We start from the raw sequence: 18747 nt of genomic DNA on the forward strand, positions 1-18747 counted from the left end.
ATAAATCATTGTGCCGCACAGGCTTAATTCATCAAAACACTTACAACTGAAAGCAATTTTCACATTGATTAACACAAGTGAAACTTCTGATTAAAAGACTGTATTGTTATGCTCCAGTAGGCGATAACAAACTGGCAAACTAAATACGTTCAGTTTCTCTCTGCACTGTGTGTTCAGGTTATTTCAACACCATTAAAGGCTTGATAATAATAATAGTAATCCTTGCATTTGATATAGCGCTTTTCACGTCGGGAGGACATCCCAAAGCGCTTCACAGAACACACTGTAAAGTGAATTGACTGTATATTTGTGGGCTTTTTAAAGCTTCTTCACATTATCAAAGGTGACTTGGCAATGCTGAATGCACTTCCTGTTGTTTCACTTTGAACTAAAAATACCAACTCTTGGAGAGTACCAAATGATTTTCCAATTTTCCAAGTCTTTCCAATTAATTTAGACACAATTGCATTTACTTATAGGCCATCAATTCTGCAACATTAATTGAATATCAGTAATTTTAAATATTTATTTGACTTGGAAACAGTTTCATACAGTTGCTAATTTGAAGATGCTATAGATTATTTAAGAGTAAAAGTAAAGCAAAGCATTACACAGAAAACCAATTATGGAATACTCGAAATATTGTAAAATGTAAAAATGTGGATTATAGCATACAATTAAATGGGAAGTTGATGCATATTTCAGTAAATAACCTCAATAGATGTAACAAACGTTTGTGGATTTTCAATTGCTATTTGAGAAATATTGATACTATATGTACTAAATGTTCAATTACCTTATTGTGCGGTTCAGCTATGTCACCATAAAGCCCCAAATTCAACATTCATTCCCATCAAAGGTAGATAGCAGACAATGTCTGTACCAGCACGAATCCTATACATAGATATGGCAAATGTGCCTGGATAATACAGGGGAAACATTCACTAATGTGATGTACTGGATGCACAAATGTAGCCTTTCAGTGAAATCCCTGCTCTACAACAGCCATCTCCAAAGGCCACTGGGCCAAATCTTGCTCGAGTTCAGAGCTCTTCATATCATTCTTAGCACAGAGTTTGAAAGCTACACTGTTAATGTAAGCAATTATGCAAATGACTGCTGAATACTCCCGAGTTCTGTGCTCGAACTGAAAAGAGATTAAAAGCGCTCTGAGATGCTTCCCTGCGAGGAGGGCGCTATACAAGTGCAAGTTGTTGTTAAAAAGAAGAGGCCATTTACAACAGTTCTCAGCCAATCAGAATTTTTCACTGAACTTATGCATAATTTCCCTGCACATTAAGGTACTTTGTTTGGTGACTGCACTTACCCGAAATGGATTTAGCCGAGTCAATAGTCTGAACTCGCTGTAAAGAGGCTGGAGATCTATTGGCCGAGGAAGATCTAAGTAAATGATCCGCTGTAAGGCAAACACAAGACAAAGAAGTGGTGCTTTGTACTCATCAAAAAAATGATAACTTTGGTTTAGAAAAAACTATAATCTGTTCCAGTTTCTCACTCCCTTTCTACCCATCCCACTTTATTTTTATGGCATGAAAGTAGAAATCTGACTATTTTCATTTTATAAAGATTATATTTGGAGCATTTGAAGAGGAAAAGTTACTGTCTCTTGAAACTAGCCACCAACAAGTGAGGCAGTCTGTTGGCAAAGATCATCCTAACTGCGTTGCAACAAAGAGATGCGATTTAACATGCCTGCTAATGGAACTCAATAAAAGAAACTCACATTGAAACAATATTAAACAGTTCACAGCATTTAAATCAATTTGGTTTTCAAGAATATCCAAATCTAAAAGACAATTTCTGGCAGTAGAACATAAAAGTAAAACAATAAAAAGAAACTTATCATTAAAATGAGTTTCCTGAGAATGAAAAGTCTCATATTTCTCTATTTAATTTGTGACCAGTTTCTTGTGCATCGCTGGGTGTCCTGTTATCTTATTTTTCAATCAGTTTCATTCTCCTGTCTACTCTATGTTTATACATGTTGCTGATGCTTTCCTCAGGGCTCTCTGTCTTTGGTCTTCAATATCTACATGCTCCCTCTTGGTGACATCATCCTCCCGACGTGAAAGGCGCTATACAAGTCTACTTTTGTATTGTATTTTGTATTGAATCAGCAACTAAAAATATTAAACAGAAAGTTCACACTTAATGCAATTTAAATTATCCATGTTTGTATTTGCTAATGGCTCTAATGGAGTATCTTCTGAGACTAAAGTTGAATTAAGCACAATGTAAGTCTCTACACTGCTTTTTCCATTTACTATTCTTAATGTAAGTTCCTTTATCAGCAGACGGAGAGAAGACAGATATTTTATAGGAAGAATCTGTCTGTTCTCACTATGTGGCTGGTTTCAGTTGTACAGTATGAATAACGATGGATGGCATGGTCTCGAATTCAGTTTAACTCAGCAATCCCTAACCTCTCATTAGCAGGTCTCAGCCAGGTGACAGAAGAACATGTCAAGCAGAAGTAGCTTCCTATCATGGAAAGAAATGAAATCCCCCCAGTAGTAGGTTTAGAAACCTGCCTGGGTGCACACCAGCTATCTGCACTCTTCCTTTAAAAGAGGTGAATTCTATAGTCAACATCAAGAGCAAAGGAGGCAAATCAATGGAAATGCAAATCAACTGAACATATAATAGCTACATGATCTTCAATAATAGATATAACAATCTGTCATTCACACATTCATTCCAGAATTGTTTTTATTGATTACTGTTAATGTATTTCCATTAGTTGGCATGTAATTATAAAGACATTATCCACAGAACAATAGTAAAAGGCTATTTAATTTGCTTTCATTTGTTTCTGATCATTTCCCTCACAGTTGTTAGAAGTCTCAGCTAGACTGAGTGCTGCTGACATGATTTTCTTTAGCGTAGAGCTGATATATTAAAAGATCACAGCTTGCTATTAACTGAATGCATTTGCTGTATAACGAGAGAAGCCAAATCTGACAGATCATTGGCTATATCTGTCTCTTGCTTCCAACGTTGCGCAATCAGGAGAGAACAGTATTAGGAATCATGTTTAATTGTGCAAACTGGACACTCGCCAATTGAAGAGCAATGAATAATGTTTCGAAAAAATGCAGACGTCCATAAATGTTTCTGTAATCTACATAGTTCTGCTTATGGCTATTTTAAACCCAAGTGTTTGATTTCATGTAACCTTTATTAACTGGAAAGCCAATAAAGCTTTCATCTCATTGTTAGCGATGAGATGAATTGGATGTGGAGCAATGCATCAGATATGTTTTTCTCTTCTCTCCCTCTCCAGTAAACAGTTCCATTTCCAAAGATGTCCAGTGAGAAGCCACAAAATTCATCACGTAGATACACAACAGCCTGGAATTTCCGGTATCAATTGGACTTCACGAGGGAAATTTAATATAAATACTTTGAATCGCTACAATTTTTGTATTTTAAACAACAACTTGGATTTATATAGCGCCCTCCACGCCGGACGGCATCTCAGAGCGCTTAGAGCTTTCAAAACACTAATGAAAATTTTAAAAAACTACTTTGACAAAGTATCTTTATTTATTTTAAAAAATCTGACTCAGTATTTTATATAGTGACTTACAGTGATTTAACAAGTTATATGGCATCAAGCTACACTGCTGTTAAGGCGCTCTAAGACCTACCTGCATGGATAAGCTATATAAATTCATTTTATTGTTGACTTTCATGTTGAAAAGATGTATCAAACCACTTCACACTGTATAAAATGTGCAATTCATCATAACAGCAACATTGTCAAAAAATAAATTACCTTTGTGGCTTTTCATTTTGATCTTTAGTCTTCATCATCAAATCTAACTCTACATTGATTCATGAGCTCAAGTATTCACACATTTCCAGTTTACTGATCAGGTTTGGTGACTGGAGCAATTTGTAAAGAGTTAGAATGTAATTTCCTGTTTCACTGAAGAAGACTCACCTGGGAGAGACAAATCAGTGTAACTCTGTCTTGTGTCTGTTAGTGCTGAGAGAGGCTTTGGTGTAGAGATCGGTCCACTGATGGCATGTCTCTGTGAACATACAAGACATACATTTATACTCAATTCTTAAAGCAAGAGTGTATTTTGAGTCCATGAAGAGATTGATATTTTTAATGAAAAGAAGAAAATCAATTACTTTTGATGAGTGGATACTGCAGCTGCTGTGGCTATAATTTGCAAATATCCAACCCTTTCCAGGCTCAAGCACCATCTACTGGTGACTGAGTGAACTGCAGCAAGTTCAGAGAAAATCTATTTCCAATTGTGAAAATCAAATTAATTTCTTGTATTAAATCAGTTTTGCAAAACATTCTGCACCAGCAATAATTATTTTAATCTCCCCGACAGCTCAATCATTTGGAAATTACAAATCCCCAAATACAACAACAAGAACCTTTACTTTCCATATAAACTTGGTGAATGTTTGACTCCAGAGTAGTAAAATCACTCATGGGCAATTAGCCTTTTCAAAGGAAATATGGAAATTGATGTGACAGACTAACAATTCAGGTGAGATTTGTATAATGTATTCCAGGCTGACAACCTGAGTGCTTTCTAGATAAATGTTCTCCAATATTTCTAATCCAAGTTTATGCGATGTTCATCACCGGTTTTCAATTACAACAGAAACAGTAGCATAAATTTTCAATACTCGCTTAAATGGAATTTACACAAAACAGAATGAGCTGAATGGCCTCTTTCTGTATCGTTTGTTTCCGTGGGCTTCAGAAAACAATGAAAATTCATGAAAGTATCAATTTCATGTCTATGCAGGAATACTTTGGAAAGTCAGCAACATGGACAGAGGATGGAAAAGGTATCCTCTGTGAATTCCAGCTGTATAACAACAACAAATTATACTTGTATAATAGTGTATAAGGCACAGAGAGAGACTAACCTGCATTGGTGAAACAGCAGCTGCTGGAGGTGTTTTCAAGGGGCTTGGACTGAGAGGGCTTCGAGGAATGGCAGCTGTGGTCGTACTGGGGACAACTAGAAAAAGGGGAAGAGAAAGAGACAATCCATGGTTTTATCTCAAGAAAATTAATGCATATTTTCTCAAGCTATTATGATTCTAAGATGTCAAAATAACTTTACATCAATAAAAGATTCAGATGATTACCTTGAGAAGCACTGTCAAAAGATTTAATAAGTGTTTTGACTGTTGGGGATGGTTCTGAGGAGGTGGATGATCTGCGGCTCAGTCCCATGCCTTGTCTCAGAGCAGCGAGATCTCGCTCGACAGCATTCATGTAATTGTACATACGGCCACGTTCTTCATCTTGCCTAAAACACAATCCAAAAAACTGAATCGATACTAACATTTACTTTACAATCTATACCAACATTACTTTACAAAGGAACCAGGAGAGAGTTCTCAGGTAATAATAATAATAATAATAATAACAATCCTTGCATTTGATATAGCGCTTTTCACGTCTTCTAGATGTCCCAAAGCACTTCACAGAATATACTGTAAGAGGTAGAGGAAGAAATAAGCGCTATATAAATGTAATTTTGTTGTTGCTGTTGTTATTGTGGAGCCCTGTAGCTCAGTGGTTAGAGCACTCGCCTCGCAAGCGAGAGACCTGGGTTCAATTCCCGCCAGGGTGAAATGTTAGGCAAGTTTCCTTACTCCATACGCCTCTGTTTAACTAGCAGTAAGTAGGAATGCAGCTGTTAGTCAATTGGAGGATCGCTTTCCAGAGGTAATAATACCTTAAAAAAAAATTTGGTCACTCAATCGATGACTGTTTGTGGGACAATGCTGTGTGCAATTGGCTGCCGCATTGCATCCACAGGATATATAGTCTAATATATATATAGTCTAATATAATATATATATACTTTACAGTATATACTGTGAAGCGCTTTGTGACATCTCGAAGACATGATAAGGTGCAAGAAAAGAATTATTAAATGCAAGAATTATTATTATATATTAAGTTTCCCCAATAATAATAGTATTAATCATTTGGATTATATCTTTCTCATATCTCATCATTCCCAGCAATTTATTTTGGATATTTTTTTTCTCGTACAAACACAAGAAAGTACAAGAAAGTCTTGTGATGCTGGCCACAACAGCTCATCTGGATACTCATGTACAACTGCTCAATGCTGCATGTGTCGACCTATCACAGTATATCATTTTCATTAATAGGACTATGCCAGACCTGGTTCAGCCTGAGTCAAGGATTTCAAACTCATCAAATACACTGCCACTCTAGTGCTAGAGGTACCATCCTTTGGATAAGACGTTAAACCAACACAGGACAACATCCTGTCACTATGTTTAGATGTACGTTAAATATCCCTTGGTACTATTCGAGACTAGAAGAGTTTCTCCGTCCTCGCCAACAATCCCCCAAATAAAATTAAAATTTTCCTGGGTTTACTAATTAGTTTACTCCCAGTCTCTCTCTCTCTCATTAAACAGCTTATATCTCCTTAAAGAGTAATTTCTGAGAAAAATTGTTTACTCTCTTTCTCTCTCTCCTTAAACATCTTATACATCTCTTTAGGGTCATTCCTGAGAAAATTGATGAACAATACATTATTATATTTCAGTGTGGCCTCATCTAAACAAAAATACTTTTGACTACAATAGAATTCAACGTGAAATGCCAAGTAATGAATAAGTTAGTCAGACAGATAACAGTGCTACATTAATCTAGCACCAGATACAACCACTCATCAAATTAAAGACTGCGCCACAACTTCCCACGTACTTCCGTGTCTTTACTTCCTCTAACTCCTTGTTGAGTTTGTCAGCTTTATCCACTGACTCATGCAGTCTGCGTCTGAGATCACTGATTTCTTCTTGTGCCTCCGATTTAATATCATTTGCAATAACAACTGCAGTTTGTAGGTCAGCCTGAAACTGCCGCCACTCAGCCGACTCTTCCTATTCAAACACAAAAACACTTTCATGAGAAACTTTTCTTAATGTCAAGATAGAGATTTCTTCCAATCTCCTGACAAAATAACAGTTTCAACCAATATCTGAGCCTACAGTTTCCAATTTTCATTTTCTTGAAAATGACTCCGTTCAAAATCAGTGGTTTAAACAATTAAGAGTCAATTAGTTACCTATCCAGGATAATTTGATTTTAATTTTTAATATCTGGTATAACAATATTACATAGAAACATCTCAAGGAACCTATAGCTCATACAAGGATTAGATCCAATTGTTTAAAAACAGGTTGCACGTTACATTTGATGGTTTTGTAATAAACTTGATTTTGCCAGCGTGTGTGATTCTGATCAAGATTTAAAATATTGGGTTAAATTGTAAAACCTGCATTTTATCTGTGGTAATTTTCACCACAATGAACAATTTATAAATTGATAAATTGATATAAATTATAAATTTATAAATTAATAAATTGGCCACCAACAGTGGCCAATTTATTACAAGAAAAAAGTGTAGTTTTTATGGTGTTTAAATTTTCTTTATTAGAGATCTGTACCAATAAAACAATGTCTTTCTGCGCTTCAAGAAGGATCTCAATAACCGATTGACATAGAGACGTGATTTTTACCTCATTGAAAAGACCTTGTACTGGGAGTGACATGGGCATATTCTTTTGGGGTATCTCCTATCGTTCATGAGCTATTTTCAGTTTTGTATTTTTCGCTGGTGTGTAACATTGGGACGTCCTCCCGACGTGAAAGGCGCTCTATAAACGCAATCTTATTGTTGTTGTCGTTGTGGTGGCCACCAGGTCAAAGTGGCGCTGTGGCTTCGTGTGTCACAGCGCACACTATACACACACACACTACAGTTACGCTGGTGGCCACACCTGCTGACCGTGGCGCTGTGACATCCTGCGTGATAGAGCACGCATGTGGCTAAGCGGCAGGAACAAAATAAACAACAGACGAAACTAATCCGAGGCAACAACATCAAAATTACATTTTTAGAGCACTGAGTCCTCCCACAGGAGTCCGCCCACAGGAGTCCTCCCACAGGAGTCCTCCCACAGGAGTCTAGATAAGGATGTAATGTCTGTCTGTGTGTCAATCTACATTCCACATTGGATCTGTTGGTTGCAAGCGAAGCTGGTTGTCAATAATAGGAAAGGGGAATGAGACTGCTCCAGCTTCCAGTACAATACAATAATGCCATACAGTACAGAATGATACTAAGAACAATCGCCGCAGTAAACCAAGAGCACCCACCCTGAGCTTGCGGTTAAGGATTTTAATCTCTCTCTCCATGTCATGCTTCTGGTCTTGAAGCTTTTTAACAGTGTCTGCAAATGAGAAAGTACCCACAATAAATCAGAATGTTATGATTACACTAATACAATGCCAATTCTATCACAAACTTCTTTTCAAGATATACCTGAGGAATGGTCATGAAATATCAGAATAAAGTTCAGTTATGAGAATGCAGTTTTCTAGAATAATACATATAGTAAATCATATCAATTCTGCTCAAAGCAGAATTTCAATTTACTGTCAAATGATTGACATTTACATGTTTAACAAATATTCAGAACCCCAGTAAATAGTCTCATAATACCCAATCTTCAAGAAGCAGTGACTGAATAATTTGAAATGATTGGTGTCATATTTACCACTTCTGATTTAAAACCTGACAATTTGATGATATTGAAGCACTCTGAGACACTACCCCACGTGAAGGGCGCTATATAAATGCAAGTTGTGGTTATGAAAGTAAATTACACAATAACAGCATTAAAATCAATTGAGTCAAATAATCTAGTGAGACACTCCTAGGCATGGCCCGCACATGAGAGAAAGCAATGGCCGGCTTCCCGCCTTCTCTGGCGTCTGGTGTCCGGCATTGTAATTACGCTTAGCTGCGAATTCTGCATGGCGAACAGGATCTCCCAGTTAGCCAGGGTTTATTGTTTACCCCATTTGAGAAAGAACATTATAGTATAAAGTTACCAAGTCAAATGTGTTCTTACTTAATATCCACACAACTATGCTCAGCACGACTCATGGGATAACAATCAGGAACAGGAACTCCTAGCCCAGGAGTACTCAGAGCAACTGCTGAGATCAGTGAACTTACCGCAAACTTCAAGAATAACGGATTTTGCTATACTTACTTTCCAAATCAGAAATGATGAGATTATCATGGAGTTTGACAGTTCGATGCTGTTCCACTTCATCCTCTAGTTCAAAAATAGTCTCTTTCATGTCACTGATTTCAGTTTCCTTTTCTTCTGCTTCAGTTCGGAGTTTGTCCAGGGTCAAGTTAAGATCTTCAATCTGCTTTTTGGCAACATCCTGGAAAGTTCTATATTCATCTTCAACCTACAATACATTCAAGGTGCGGGAATCAGCCAATAAACAATAAACATACACTATATGGTAAGCCATGCTGTTAGTTTTCTTGGTATTGGGACAGCAGCAATGTACGTCTATTTCTCCTCCCCAACCAGCAGTTGTGCAGATGTTTCCACTGGTTTATACTTGACCCACGAGTTATGAGTTTTGCTTAGCAAGAGGCTGTGCTGGAACAGGTAGGGTCCAATTTCTGCAGCTCGCTCACTCATTCTTTGGATAAGACGTTAAACCAACACAAAACAACATCCTCTCTGCATGTTTAGATGGAAGTTAAAGAACCCACGGTACTATTCGATACTTAGGGGGTTTCTCTGTCCTGGCCAACAATGCCCCAGATAAAATTTAAAATTGTCCTGGGTTTACTGGGACACTCCACCAAAATTAAACATACTTCCTCAACAACAACTCGAAAACACTTAAACACTGATGAGTAAGGTGCAATAAAGATACAAGTGCTTTTTTTTCTGAGAATCCATGATTCCTATATGGAAGTATATATCCCTAACTGATGAATTGATTTTATCAACAGAAGTTGATTTCAACATCAGCAGACAGTATAAATCCAGCACCAATCACAACAATGGCAATCACCAGTCCCCAAACTTCTGTAAATTAATTAGGATTTAAATTGTGCGACAGGAACTTACAATACACACAAGATGAAACTAGACATCAAAGTGATGAATCATGAATGAACACCTCTTCACTTGGGAATGCCAATGCATAGTAGAGACTCCTGGAATTTTGCACCTTCTTCTCTCAACAGACATTTTTCTCAGAGGCAAAATAAAATCAACTGAATGCTGCACAACACCATCCTGGACTGTTAAAGCCATTTAATTTGTCCTGTTTACACTACATTTTGAGACATCACAAAGACTCTATACTCTGGTCTACAAGTATCTAGGGGTGTGTCTGACTTGGTGCCAGAGTGGCTCTGGGTCAGAAGGTGGTGAGTTCCTATGTCACGAAGTGGAGACTCATATCTACGTTCACCAATGGAGTGGGGGGGTGGGGGCTGCAGTATTGAAGGTGCCGTCGTTATTCTGAGGTTTACACAGATTTATGATGACAGTACAGCATTGAGACAGGCCACTCGACCCACCCAGTCCACATCAGTGTTTATATTCCACAAGTCTCCAAGCATTCCTTACTCGCTGCTATAACATTCTATTCCCCGCTCCCTCTTATGAAGGTCTAGCTTCCTCTTAATAGTATATATATTCAACCACAACTTGAACAGGAAGTTATACATTTTCACTATCCTCTGCAGGAACTAATTCCTTCTAAATTCTCTTTTACTGTCACTATCTTATACTGGTATCGCTGGTTACAGACTCTCAAGCGGCTACCGCATAGTTATGCTAACAAGTTAATTGGAAACCTCAAAAGTGACGATTCAATACTTTTACTATCATACCTTAGTAATGGCATCCTGCAGTCGATTGGCATCATTGCGAGTGTGGGCCAGCTCCTCCTGTAGATTATTGTACAAGGCCTCGATCCTCTCTTTGTCCAGTCGCGTGTTCTCCAATAGCTCTTGTAAATCAGACTTGTCACTCGCGTTGTGGAAAGCATACAACTCTGCCACCTTCTGCTTCTCATGTTCCAGCAGCGCCTTGAATCTGTTCACCTCAATCTGATCATTTGCCACAGTTGCTTTATATTCTTCTAAAGCCCCAGCAAGCGCTGCTTTGGCTTTTTGCTCCGATTCCATGATCCGCTCCATGTGGTGGTTACGTTCTTTAAGTGCACCAATCAACTCCTGAGCATCCTTGTTGTCCTGCTCTGCCATTTTCAGTGTGTTGCTGAGATGCTGTTGCACTCCAAGAAGCTGCTCACGTTCAAAGCGAGCATTTTCAACCAGATCCATGTACCGTTGCTCCAGCTCCATGTAGCGGCCACTCTTCACGTCTTCATCTAGGACATAAGAGATGTGGTGCTCATCCAGGAGCGTGCGGAAGTACTCATTCTGTCGACTGAAATGTTCCAATTTATCACTCTGCTGGCATAAAGAGTCCATCAGAATGACCTTTTCTTCACCCAACCTCTCATTTTCAGAGTTTAGTTCCTGTGTTATCTGCTGAAGATCTGCAAGTTCCTGAAGAGTAGCTTGCAGTTCCTCTGCTGTGCTGTGCTGGTTTTCCTCCATTTGGTGAATGCGCTCTGTTAAACAAGCCACAGAAACCTCACTTGCATTGCCACTACTTCCTTTCCTGGAGCATTCCCTGCTTGGTGCACCTTCAGACTCGGAGGATGATGAGGGAGCGTCTAAAGCATCATCACTGGAGGTAAGAGGCTGGTACACCTCACTCGATTCACTGTCCAGGTTGTCCATGGAATTGCTACGGTTGTCGGTCAATGTGTTCTCATCCTGGCTTAAAAGATCTTCCATGGATCCAGGTGCCGATCCCTCCACAGAAGATGCGAAGGTGCCTCCACCATCACTCTGACTGCCCGCAGTCACTTCAGGACTCAAGGACTGATAACCAAACAGTTTTTCTGTGCTGTCTAACCTTTGCTCTAAAGAGAAGCCAAGAGCGTTCAGTCGATCCTTCAACATTCTGTTTTCATTCTTCAGTTGGTTCAGTTCATCCCGGATTGCACAGTTCTGCTCTTCCAGCTGGAGAAGGCTGGACTCCACATCTCTAGGCTGAAGCGTCGTACTCTCTTTCTCTTCAGCCTTTTCCTCTCCCTCCAATAAGTCGCTGCTCAGTCCCAGTTGTGAACGCATGTCTCTCAATTCATTTCTCAGGTGTAGAATCTCCACGTCCTTATTCTTAGCTAAAGCCAAAAGATCCTTTACCTTTCCTTCCAAAGCCGCTTTATCACTTATCTGGCTATCAGACTTTGACTTGCTTATTCTAGTCTCAGACTCTGTTGAAATCCGGTTACGTGAGCGTTTTGCTGCCTCGTTACCTCCCTGGCCGGCGGATGACAATTTCTTGCTTATGTTTGGTCGTGGGCGATCTCGAATTTTGTCTCTGTTTGAGGTGATGTCTTTATTTCCTGCAGATACATTCCTCTTGGCGGCAGCACTCATACCTGTTACACAATTAATATTTTTTAAAAATTGGAAACAAATACAAATAGGTTACCCTGTTAGAATTGCTGATACTTTATTCCCAGCCGTGCAAACAAAAGTGCTCATTTTTATTCTTAAAAACATCATATAAATTTGTTGTAACATTTTTTGTGGCGTTCCTCTTAAACTAGAGCCTTATGATAAACATTTTCACTTCCAATGTCCAATAAAGGAAAACATGGCTCCATAAACATACACAGCAAAGAAACAAGATAGCAGTAACAAAGAAATTACAGGTCATCTCAAACCCAATTGGTGTTATCCCATTGCATTGCTGTCGCTGTGAAATTAAAAACACAGAAAGTGAAATACCACACCAGAAAGTTAAATCCTTCTTAATTAAGTTATATTTCTAATTCACTGGGATTTCCAGTGTCTAATGTCTGGTAGGTAACAAGGACAGATGTGTAAGTACTAGCTCTGACTGATGAAGTTTTTATTCTCTGTATGCAGAGCTGTCAGAGATAAAATAAAATTGCCAAGTTTCAAAAATAATTAGTATTAATGTTATTTAAACCTTTTATTTTAATTTAGTTGAACAATTATGGTATATTGCAAAATGCTATTATCAGTTTAATCTACAGGAAACTCTGAGGTGACACTGGGCCACCCAACTTTGTACATCTCCAGCTCATGCTCTGACATGCTGAAACAGTTACTGTAATTATCAGGAACTTCATCAACCCAAATAACAAATTTACATTTATTTAGTGCCTTCCATGCTGGGAGGACATCCCAAGCACTAATATACTAGGATAAACCAGACTCTTTCTGTCCTCTCCTTTCGCCTTATAGATGTTCTCTTCGTTAATGTCTTTTTTAAAAAAAATCAATGCAGTTTTCCTCTTTTAGGTTTGTTCTTTATTATGTGTATGGCTCCTAGCTATGCCAGCAGCACTCAAGATTTGTATAATTTAGTTTAAATTTATTTAAAGGAATAGGTTGCAAATTCTTGTAATATATATTCAAAATGAGGTATAGGAAGCAAGATCTCGTTAAAAGCATATCACGTCAACTTGCACATGTACAGTTGCTTTAATACTGGGAACAAGTATGAGTATTCTTAATTGAAATACAAGCGACATGGATAAAATTCTGGTATTTAATTATGGACTTTATAACAAAAAAAACTTGCATATATATAGCTCCCTTCACATAGGATAATATCTCAGAGCGCTTCACAGGGACAGGGTTGGATACCGAGAAGGGGTGGGGGGGTGGGAGGGAGAGACTGCAGTTCAAACAAACCTGCCGTGTGCTTTGCTTTGCTGTCTTGGTTAGAGTTTGTGGTCAATCCAGAAGCTGAAAAGCTTGTGGGTCCCGCCGCTGATGAACAAACGTTCTTCTTCACTTTGGTATTATTGTTTACTGTTAGTCCGCCAGCCGTGCCAGCCAACAGATCATCATTGCTCCTGCTCTTGGTCTATTTGGGGAAAACACAGGACAAACAATCAGTATAGCGTACCACAGCACATTGATAATTCCATTTATTTCCCTCAGAACATTTTAGAAATTATGACAGAGCAACAAAGGAAACACCAATCACAGTAACAAATTATAATCGGGGTGTATTTTATCCCCTTCAAATGATACCCTGACTGCAACATTCTTTACAAGCATCCTGAGCTGCAGAAAACTGAGAAACAACAACAACAACAACAAGATTCCATTTATAAAGCGCCTTTCACGTCAGGGGGACGTCCCAAGGCACTGCACAGTTGGGTCAGGACCCGAGCAGGGGGAAATGGTCAGGGTGAGGGGAGGGAAGGGAGGGAGCGAGGAGGGGGGAAATGGTCAGGGTGAGGGGAGGGAAAGGAGGGAGCGAGGAGGGGGAAGAGAGTCGAGAGGGGAGCTGAAGGCTCGGTCAAAGAGAAAGGTTTTGAGACCGGCCTTGAAGGAGGAAAGGGAGGAGGAAAGGCGAAGGCACTGGGGGATGGAGTTCCAGAGCCTCGGGGCTGAGAGGCTGAAGGCCCGACCACCGATGGTAGGGCGATTGGGGCGGGGGACGTGGAACAGACCGGAGCCGGAGGAACGGAGGGTACGGGCAGGTAGGTAGGGGGATAGTAGGTCGGAGAGGTAGGAGGGAGCGAGGCCGTGGATGGCCTTATAGGTGAGGATGAGGATCTTGAAATCAATCCTCTGGGGGATGGGGAGCAGTGGAGCCGAGCGAGGGTGAGGGCGAGGGTGAGGGTGGGAGTGATGTGGTCGCGGTGTCTGGTGCGGGACAGTACATGAGCTGCAGAGTTCTGAATGACCTGCAGTGTGGAGGGAGGTGGCGGGAAGGCCGGCGAGGAGAGAGTTCCCATAGTCCAGCCTTGAGGTGACAAAGGCGTGAACCAGGGTTTCAGCCGCGTGAGGGGTGAGGTAGTGCCGTAGTCTGGCGATGGAAGGCGGTGCCAGTTGTGGTGCGGATGTGAGGGAGAAATTATGCTATTGGTTAGAAAATCTGCATTCCAACTGGAAGTACTTTTAAAATAACTTCTCCATTGAAGGAAATAGTTGTCAGTCACTGGCAGACACTAGAGCAAGCATTTCTTGTTGTCTGAAATGTTGTAAAATTACATTACCGTAAAACTGCGATACTTCCTGTTAGGATATTGTTAGGATATTGGTAAAAACGTTGGGAATTTCCACTGGTTCCTCATGCCACTTAGCTTTACCTACAGCACTGAACAAACATTGCCAAAAATCAAACTGCAGAACAAACTCTCATGCAAATGAGCTGAAAATCTTAAACAAATGAAGGATATAGTGGTGGCACTGCACTGTTAATATAAGACATCACAGAGATCAGCAACACAGGCTCAGACTCAAACTCAGCACAGTTCATGGAATCACCCGTGGAGGCTGGCCAGCATCTCCCCCAAATGAGGAGGGAAATAAAACCAAACCCAACTCTATCAGCTTAGCATTACGCACAGAATGGCAAGGATGTGGAACTTGGTGGTGAAAGTTATGGTTGAAACAGAAAACATCAACAAATGTAAGGGGAAACTTGATATATTTATGAGGGAAAAGATAATAATAATAAACCTTGCATTTGATAAGGTGCCTGATCACGTCTCTGAGATGTCTCAAAGCGTTTCACAAAATAAGCAATACAAAATGACATTGTAAAGCTCCTTTCATGTCAGGAGGATGTCCCAAGGTGCTGAACAGTCAGGGATTAGGACCCGAGCAGGGAGTGGGGCGCGGATCAGACAGGGTGGAGGGCAGGGAAGGTTGGAAGGTGGCCGAAGAGGAAGGACTTGAGGCGGGCCTTGAATCAGGCAAGGGAGGGAGCGAGTCAAATGAACTTTGGGATAGAGTTCCAGAGGTTGGGGGCAGAGAGGTTGAAGGCCCGGCCACAGATGGAGTGGGCTGGGGGTCGGTCATGGAGCCCGCTGAGTGGAGGGAGCGGACAGGTTGATAAGAGGTTAGCAGGTTGGAGACGTAGTAGGGGGCAAGACCATGAAGGACTTTGAAGTAAGGACCAGGATCTTGAACTCTGTGTGATGGGAAGCCAGTGGAGTCGGGCAAGGATGGGGGTGATAGGGTCATGGAGCCTAGTGCAGGAGAGGACATGAGTTGCAGAGTTCTGGATGATCTGAAGCCTATGGAGGGAGGAGTTGGGGAGGCCGACAAGCAGGGCGTTGCATTGTCAAGCCTGGATTTTGTGGGCAAAACACAGCAATCAATTGTGCACAGCAGTGTCCCACAAACATTTGTGGATTGAAGTGACCAATTCAATATTAAATTAGATGGGTATAGGAGAGGGGTGGTGCAAATATAACATAACCTTAGTTAATGCTGCTGTGATCCCTGTCGTTTTTGAAGTCTTGGTGGCTGAAGTTACCGAACAGTTGTCTGATTTGCCCTTCTCAGTGGTCGGCAGTTTACACTGTAGTTTGGATGCTGCAGTAGCAGACCTGCTTGCCTTCTTCATCCTGTGCTCGCTGTCTGGGATGCATTTACAGCTGAATCTGAAAAATACATCTGTAGGTTAAGGGACAAAGCAGGGAACATACCAACATTTGTCAAAAAAAACAAATAAGCTAATTTCAAGGTCAAACTGTTATGTTTATGTAAAGATTATAATGTATTATTTACAAGTGAGAGTCAAATGTTCCTCCTCTGCCCATACAGATCAGAAAGTCATATGATCTAATCTCCCAAACACCTGTCACCAGCTGAGCCAGACTGACACCCCGAAACTCAACTATAAGCATCAAATATCTATTCTCTGTCAAATATCGCCAGAAAGGTTCAGATAGAAGAAACTCATTCAGTCCAGAATGGCAACCTTTCCATTAAAACATCAAGTAATAATGAGATATTTGCAGACTTAACAGATACAAAACCAATCATGATAACGTCTCAAAGCACTTGACAACAATAAAGCCTTTGATATTCAGTGAGTGCTATTTAGGCGGATTATAATTTTGATAAAAGCTTCTTATTAAGTAAACAAAGTCGCTAATGTCCATCCCGGATCTCACCAAAGTTGAACCTTTTTCTATAAATTCCAAAGATCATGAAAGTCCAACAATTAATGTTTCCAAACAGATCCGAGTCCAGAGCTCAGGCCCGTCTCAGTAACCGCACTGCCCGGGTCTCAGTAACCGCACTGCCCGGGTCTCAGTAACCGCACTGCCCGGGTCTCAGTAACCGCACTGCCCGGGTCTCAGTAACCGCACGGCCCGGGTCTCAGTAACCGCACGGCCCGGGTCTCAGTAACCGCACGGCCCGGGTCTCAGTAACCGCACTGCCCGGGTCTCAGTAACCGCACTGCCCGGGTCTCAGTAACCGCACTGCCCGGGTCTCAGTAACCGCACTGCCCGGGTCTCAGTAACCGCACGGCCCGGGTCTCAGTAACCGCACTGCCCGGGTCTCAGTAACCGCACTGCCCGGGTCTCAGTAACCGCACGGCCCGGGTCTCAGTAACCGCACTGCCCGGGTCTCAGTAACCGCACTGCCCGGGTCTCAGTAACCGCACGGCCCGGGTCTCAGTAACCGCACGGCCCGGGTCTCAGTAACCGCACGGCCCGGGTCTCACTAACCGCACTGCCCGGGTCTCAGTAACCGCACTGCCCGGGTCTCACTAACCGCACGGCCCGGGTCTCACTAACCGCACGGCCCGGGTCTCAGTAACCGCACTGCCCGGGTCTCAGTAACCGCACGGCCCGGGTCTCAGTAACCGCACTGCCCGGGTCTCAGTAACCGCACTGCCCGGGTCTCAGTAACCGCACGGCCCCCCCCGGGCCGGGGAGACACGGTTGTTGTTTCAGAATCAAAAACCCCGAAAAAAGAGCAAAATTATTTAAAGTTTGACTTTCCCGGAACCGCATCCCCGAGAACCCGAGACCACCCCCCAACCCCAACACCGCCCCCAACCCCGACCCCAACACCGCCCCCAACCCCGACCCCAACACCGCCCCCAACCCCGACCCCAACACCGCCCCCAACCCCGACCCCAACACCCCCCCCCCCCCCGACCCAACACCGCCCCAACCCCGACCCCAACACCGCCCCCGAACCCAACCCCCGACCCGAGGCCGCCCCCAACACCGCCCGCCGGCCCCAACCCCCGGCCCCAACAGCCGCCCTCCGGCCGCAGCGGCCGCCCCCCCGACCCCATCTACACCCCCGACCTCGGTTACAACCCCGACCCCCGGCTCTGCGGCTGCTCCCGGTACCTGGTCTGGCGGTTGGTTGGCGGTTAGTTGACGGTTGGCGGTTGTCGGGCTCGCGGCGGCGGCCACAGGCGTGTATCTGAGCATGCGCGCAGCTACTACGTCATCGTGCAAGCGATGCGCTGTGTGAAGCCCCGCCCCCCGGGCGGCTCTGAGCTGTGCCAGTGACCACAGGCGCCCCAGTGTGAGTGCACACTCACTCACTGCACTCACACACACTGCTCACACACTGCACTCACACACTGTGCACATTCACTGCACACACTCACACACTGTGCAGTCACTGCACACACACTGCACTCACTCACACTGCACTCACACACTGCACACTCACACTGCACCACACACTGCACTCACTCACACTGCACTCACACACTGTGCACTCACACTGTGCACACTCACACTGCACTCACTGCACTCACACACACTGCACTCTGCACACACACACTGCACTCGTTCACTGTGCGCTCACTGTGCACTCACACACACTACACTCACTGCACTCACACACTGCACTCACTGTGCACACACACACACTGCACTCACACCACACACACTGCACACACACTCACAGGACTCACACTCACTGCACACACACACACTGCACTCACACTGTGCACACACCACTCACA

The 18747-nt window shown here is 42.3% G+C and overlaps 1 protein-coding gene across 3 annotated transcripts in view; it reads right to left on the reverse strand.

Annotated features, from left to right (window-relative positions):
* specc1la (sperm antigen with calponin homology and coiled-coil domains 1-like a) overlaps positions 1–18186 on the reverse strand; it is a 61180-nt gene extending 42994 nt beyond the window's left edge. For all 3 annotated transcript variants that reach the window (XM_042337243.1, XM_042337245.1, XM_042337244.1), the window contains exons 1-11: positions 18119–18186; positions 16222–16405; positions 13692–13866; positions 10779–12403; positions 9118–9325; positions 8216–8289; positions 6761–6936; positions 5152–5315; positions 4927–5021; positions 3968–4058; positions 1328–1417 (exon numbers count right to left, since the gene is read on the reverse strand). In XM_042337243.1, the coding sequence (XP_042193177.1) occupies positions 1328–1417; positions 3968–4058; positions 4927–5021; positions 5152–5315; positions 6761–6936; positions 8216–8289; positions 9118–9325; positions 10779–12403; positions 13692–13866; positions 16222–16368 (2845 nt within the window). In that variant the 5' untranslated portion in view covers positions 16369–16405; positions 18119–18186. The remainder of the gene's footprint in view (positions 1–1327; positions 1418–3967; positions 4059–4926; positions 5022–5151; positions 5316–6760; positions 6937–8215; positions 8290–9117; positions 9326–10778; positions 12404–13691; positions 13867–16221; positions 16406–18118) is intronic.
* Positions 18187–18747: the final 561 nt, after the last annotated feature.

Source organism: Callorhinchus milii, unplaced genomic scaffold (genome assembly GCF_018977255.1).
Source record: "Callorhinchus milii isolate IMCB2004 unplaced genomic scaffold, IMCB_Cmil_1.0 Scaffold8, whole genome shotgun sequence".
In the NCBI taxonomy this organism is placed as follows: Eukaryota; Metazoa; Chordata; class Chondrichthyes; order Chimaeriformes; family Callorhinchidae; genus Callorhinchus; species Callorhinchus milii.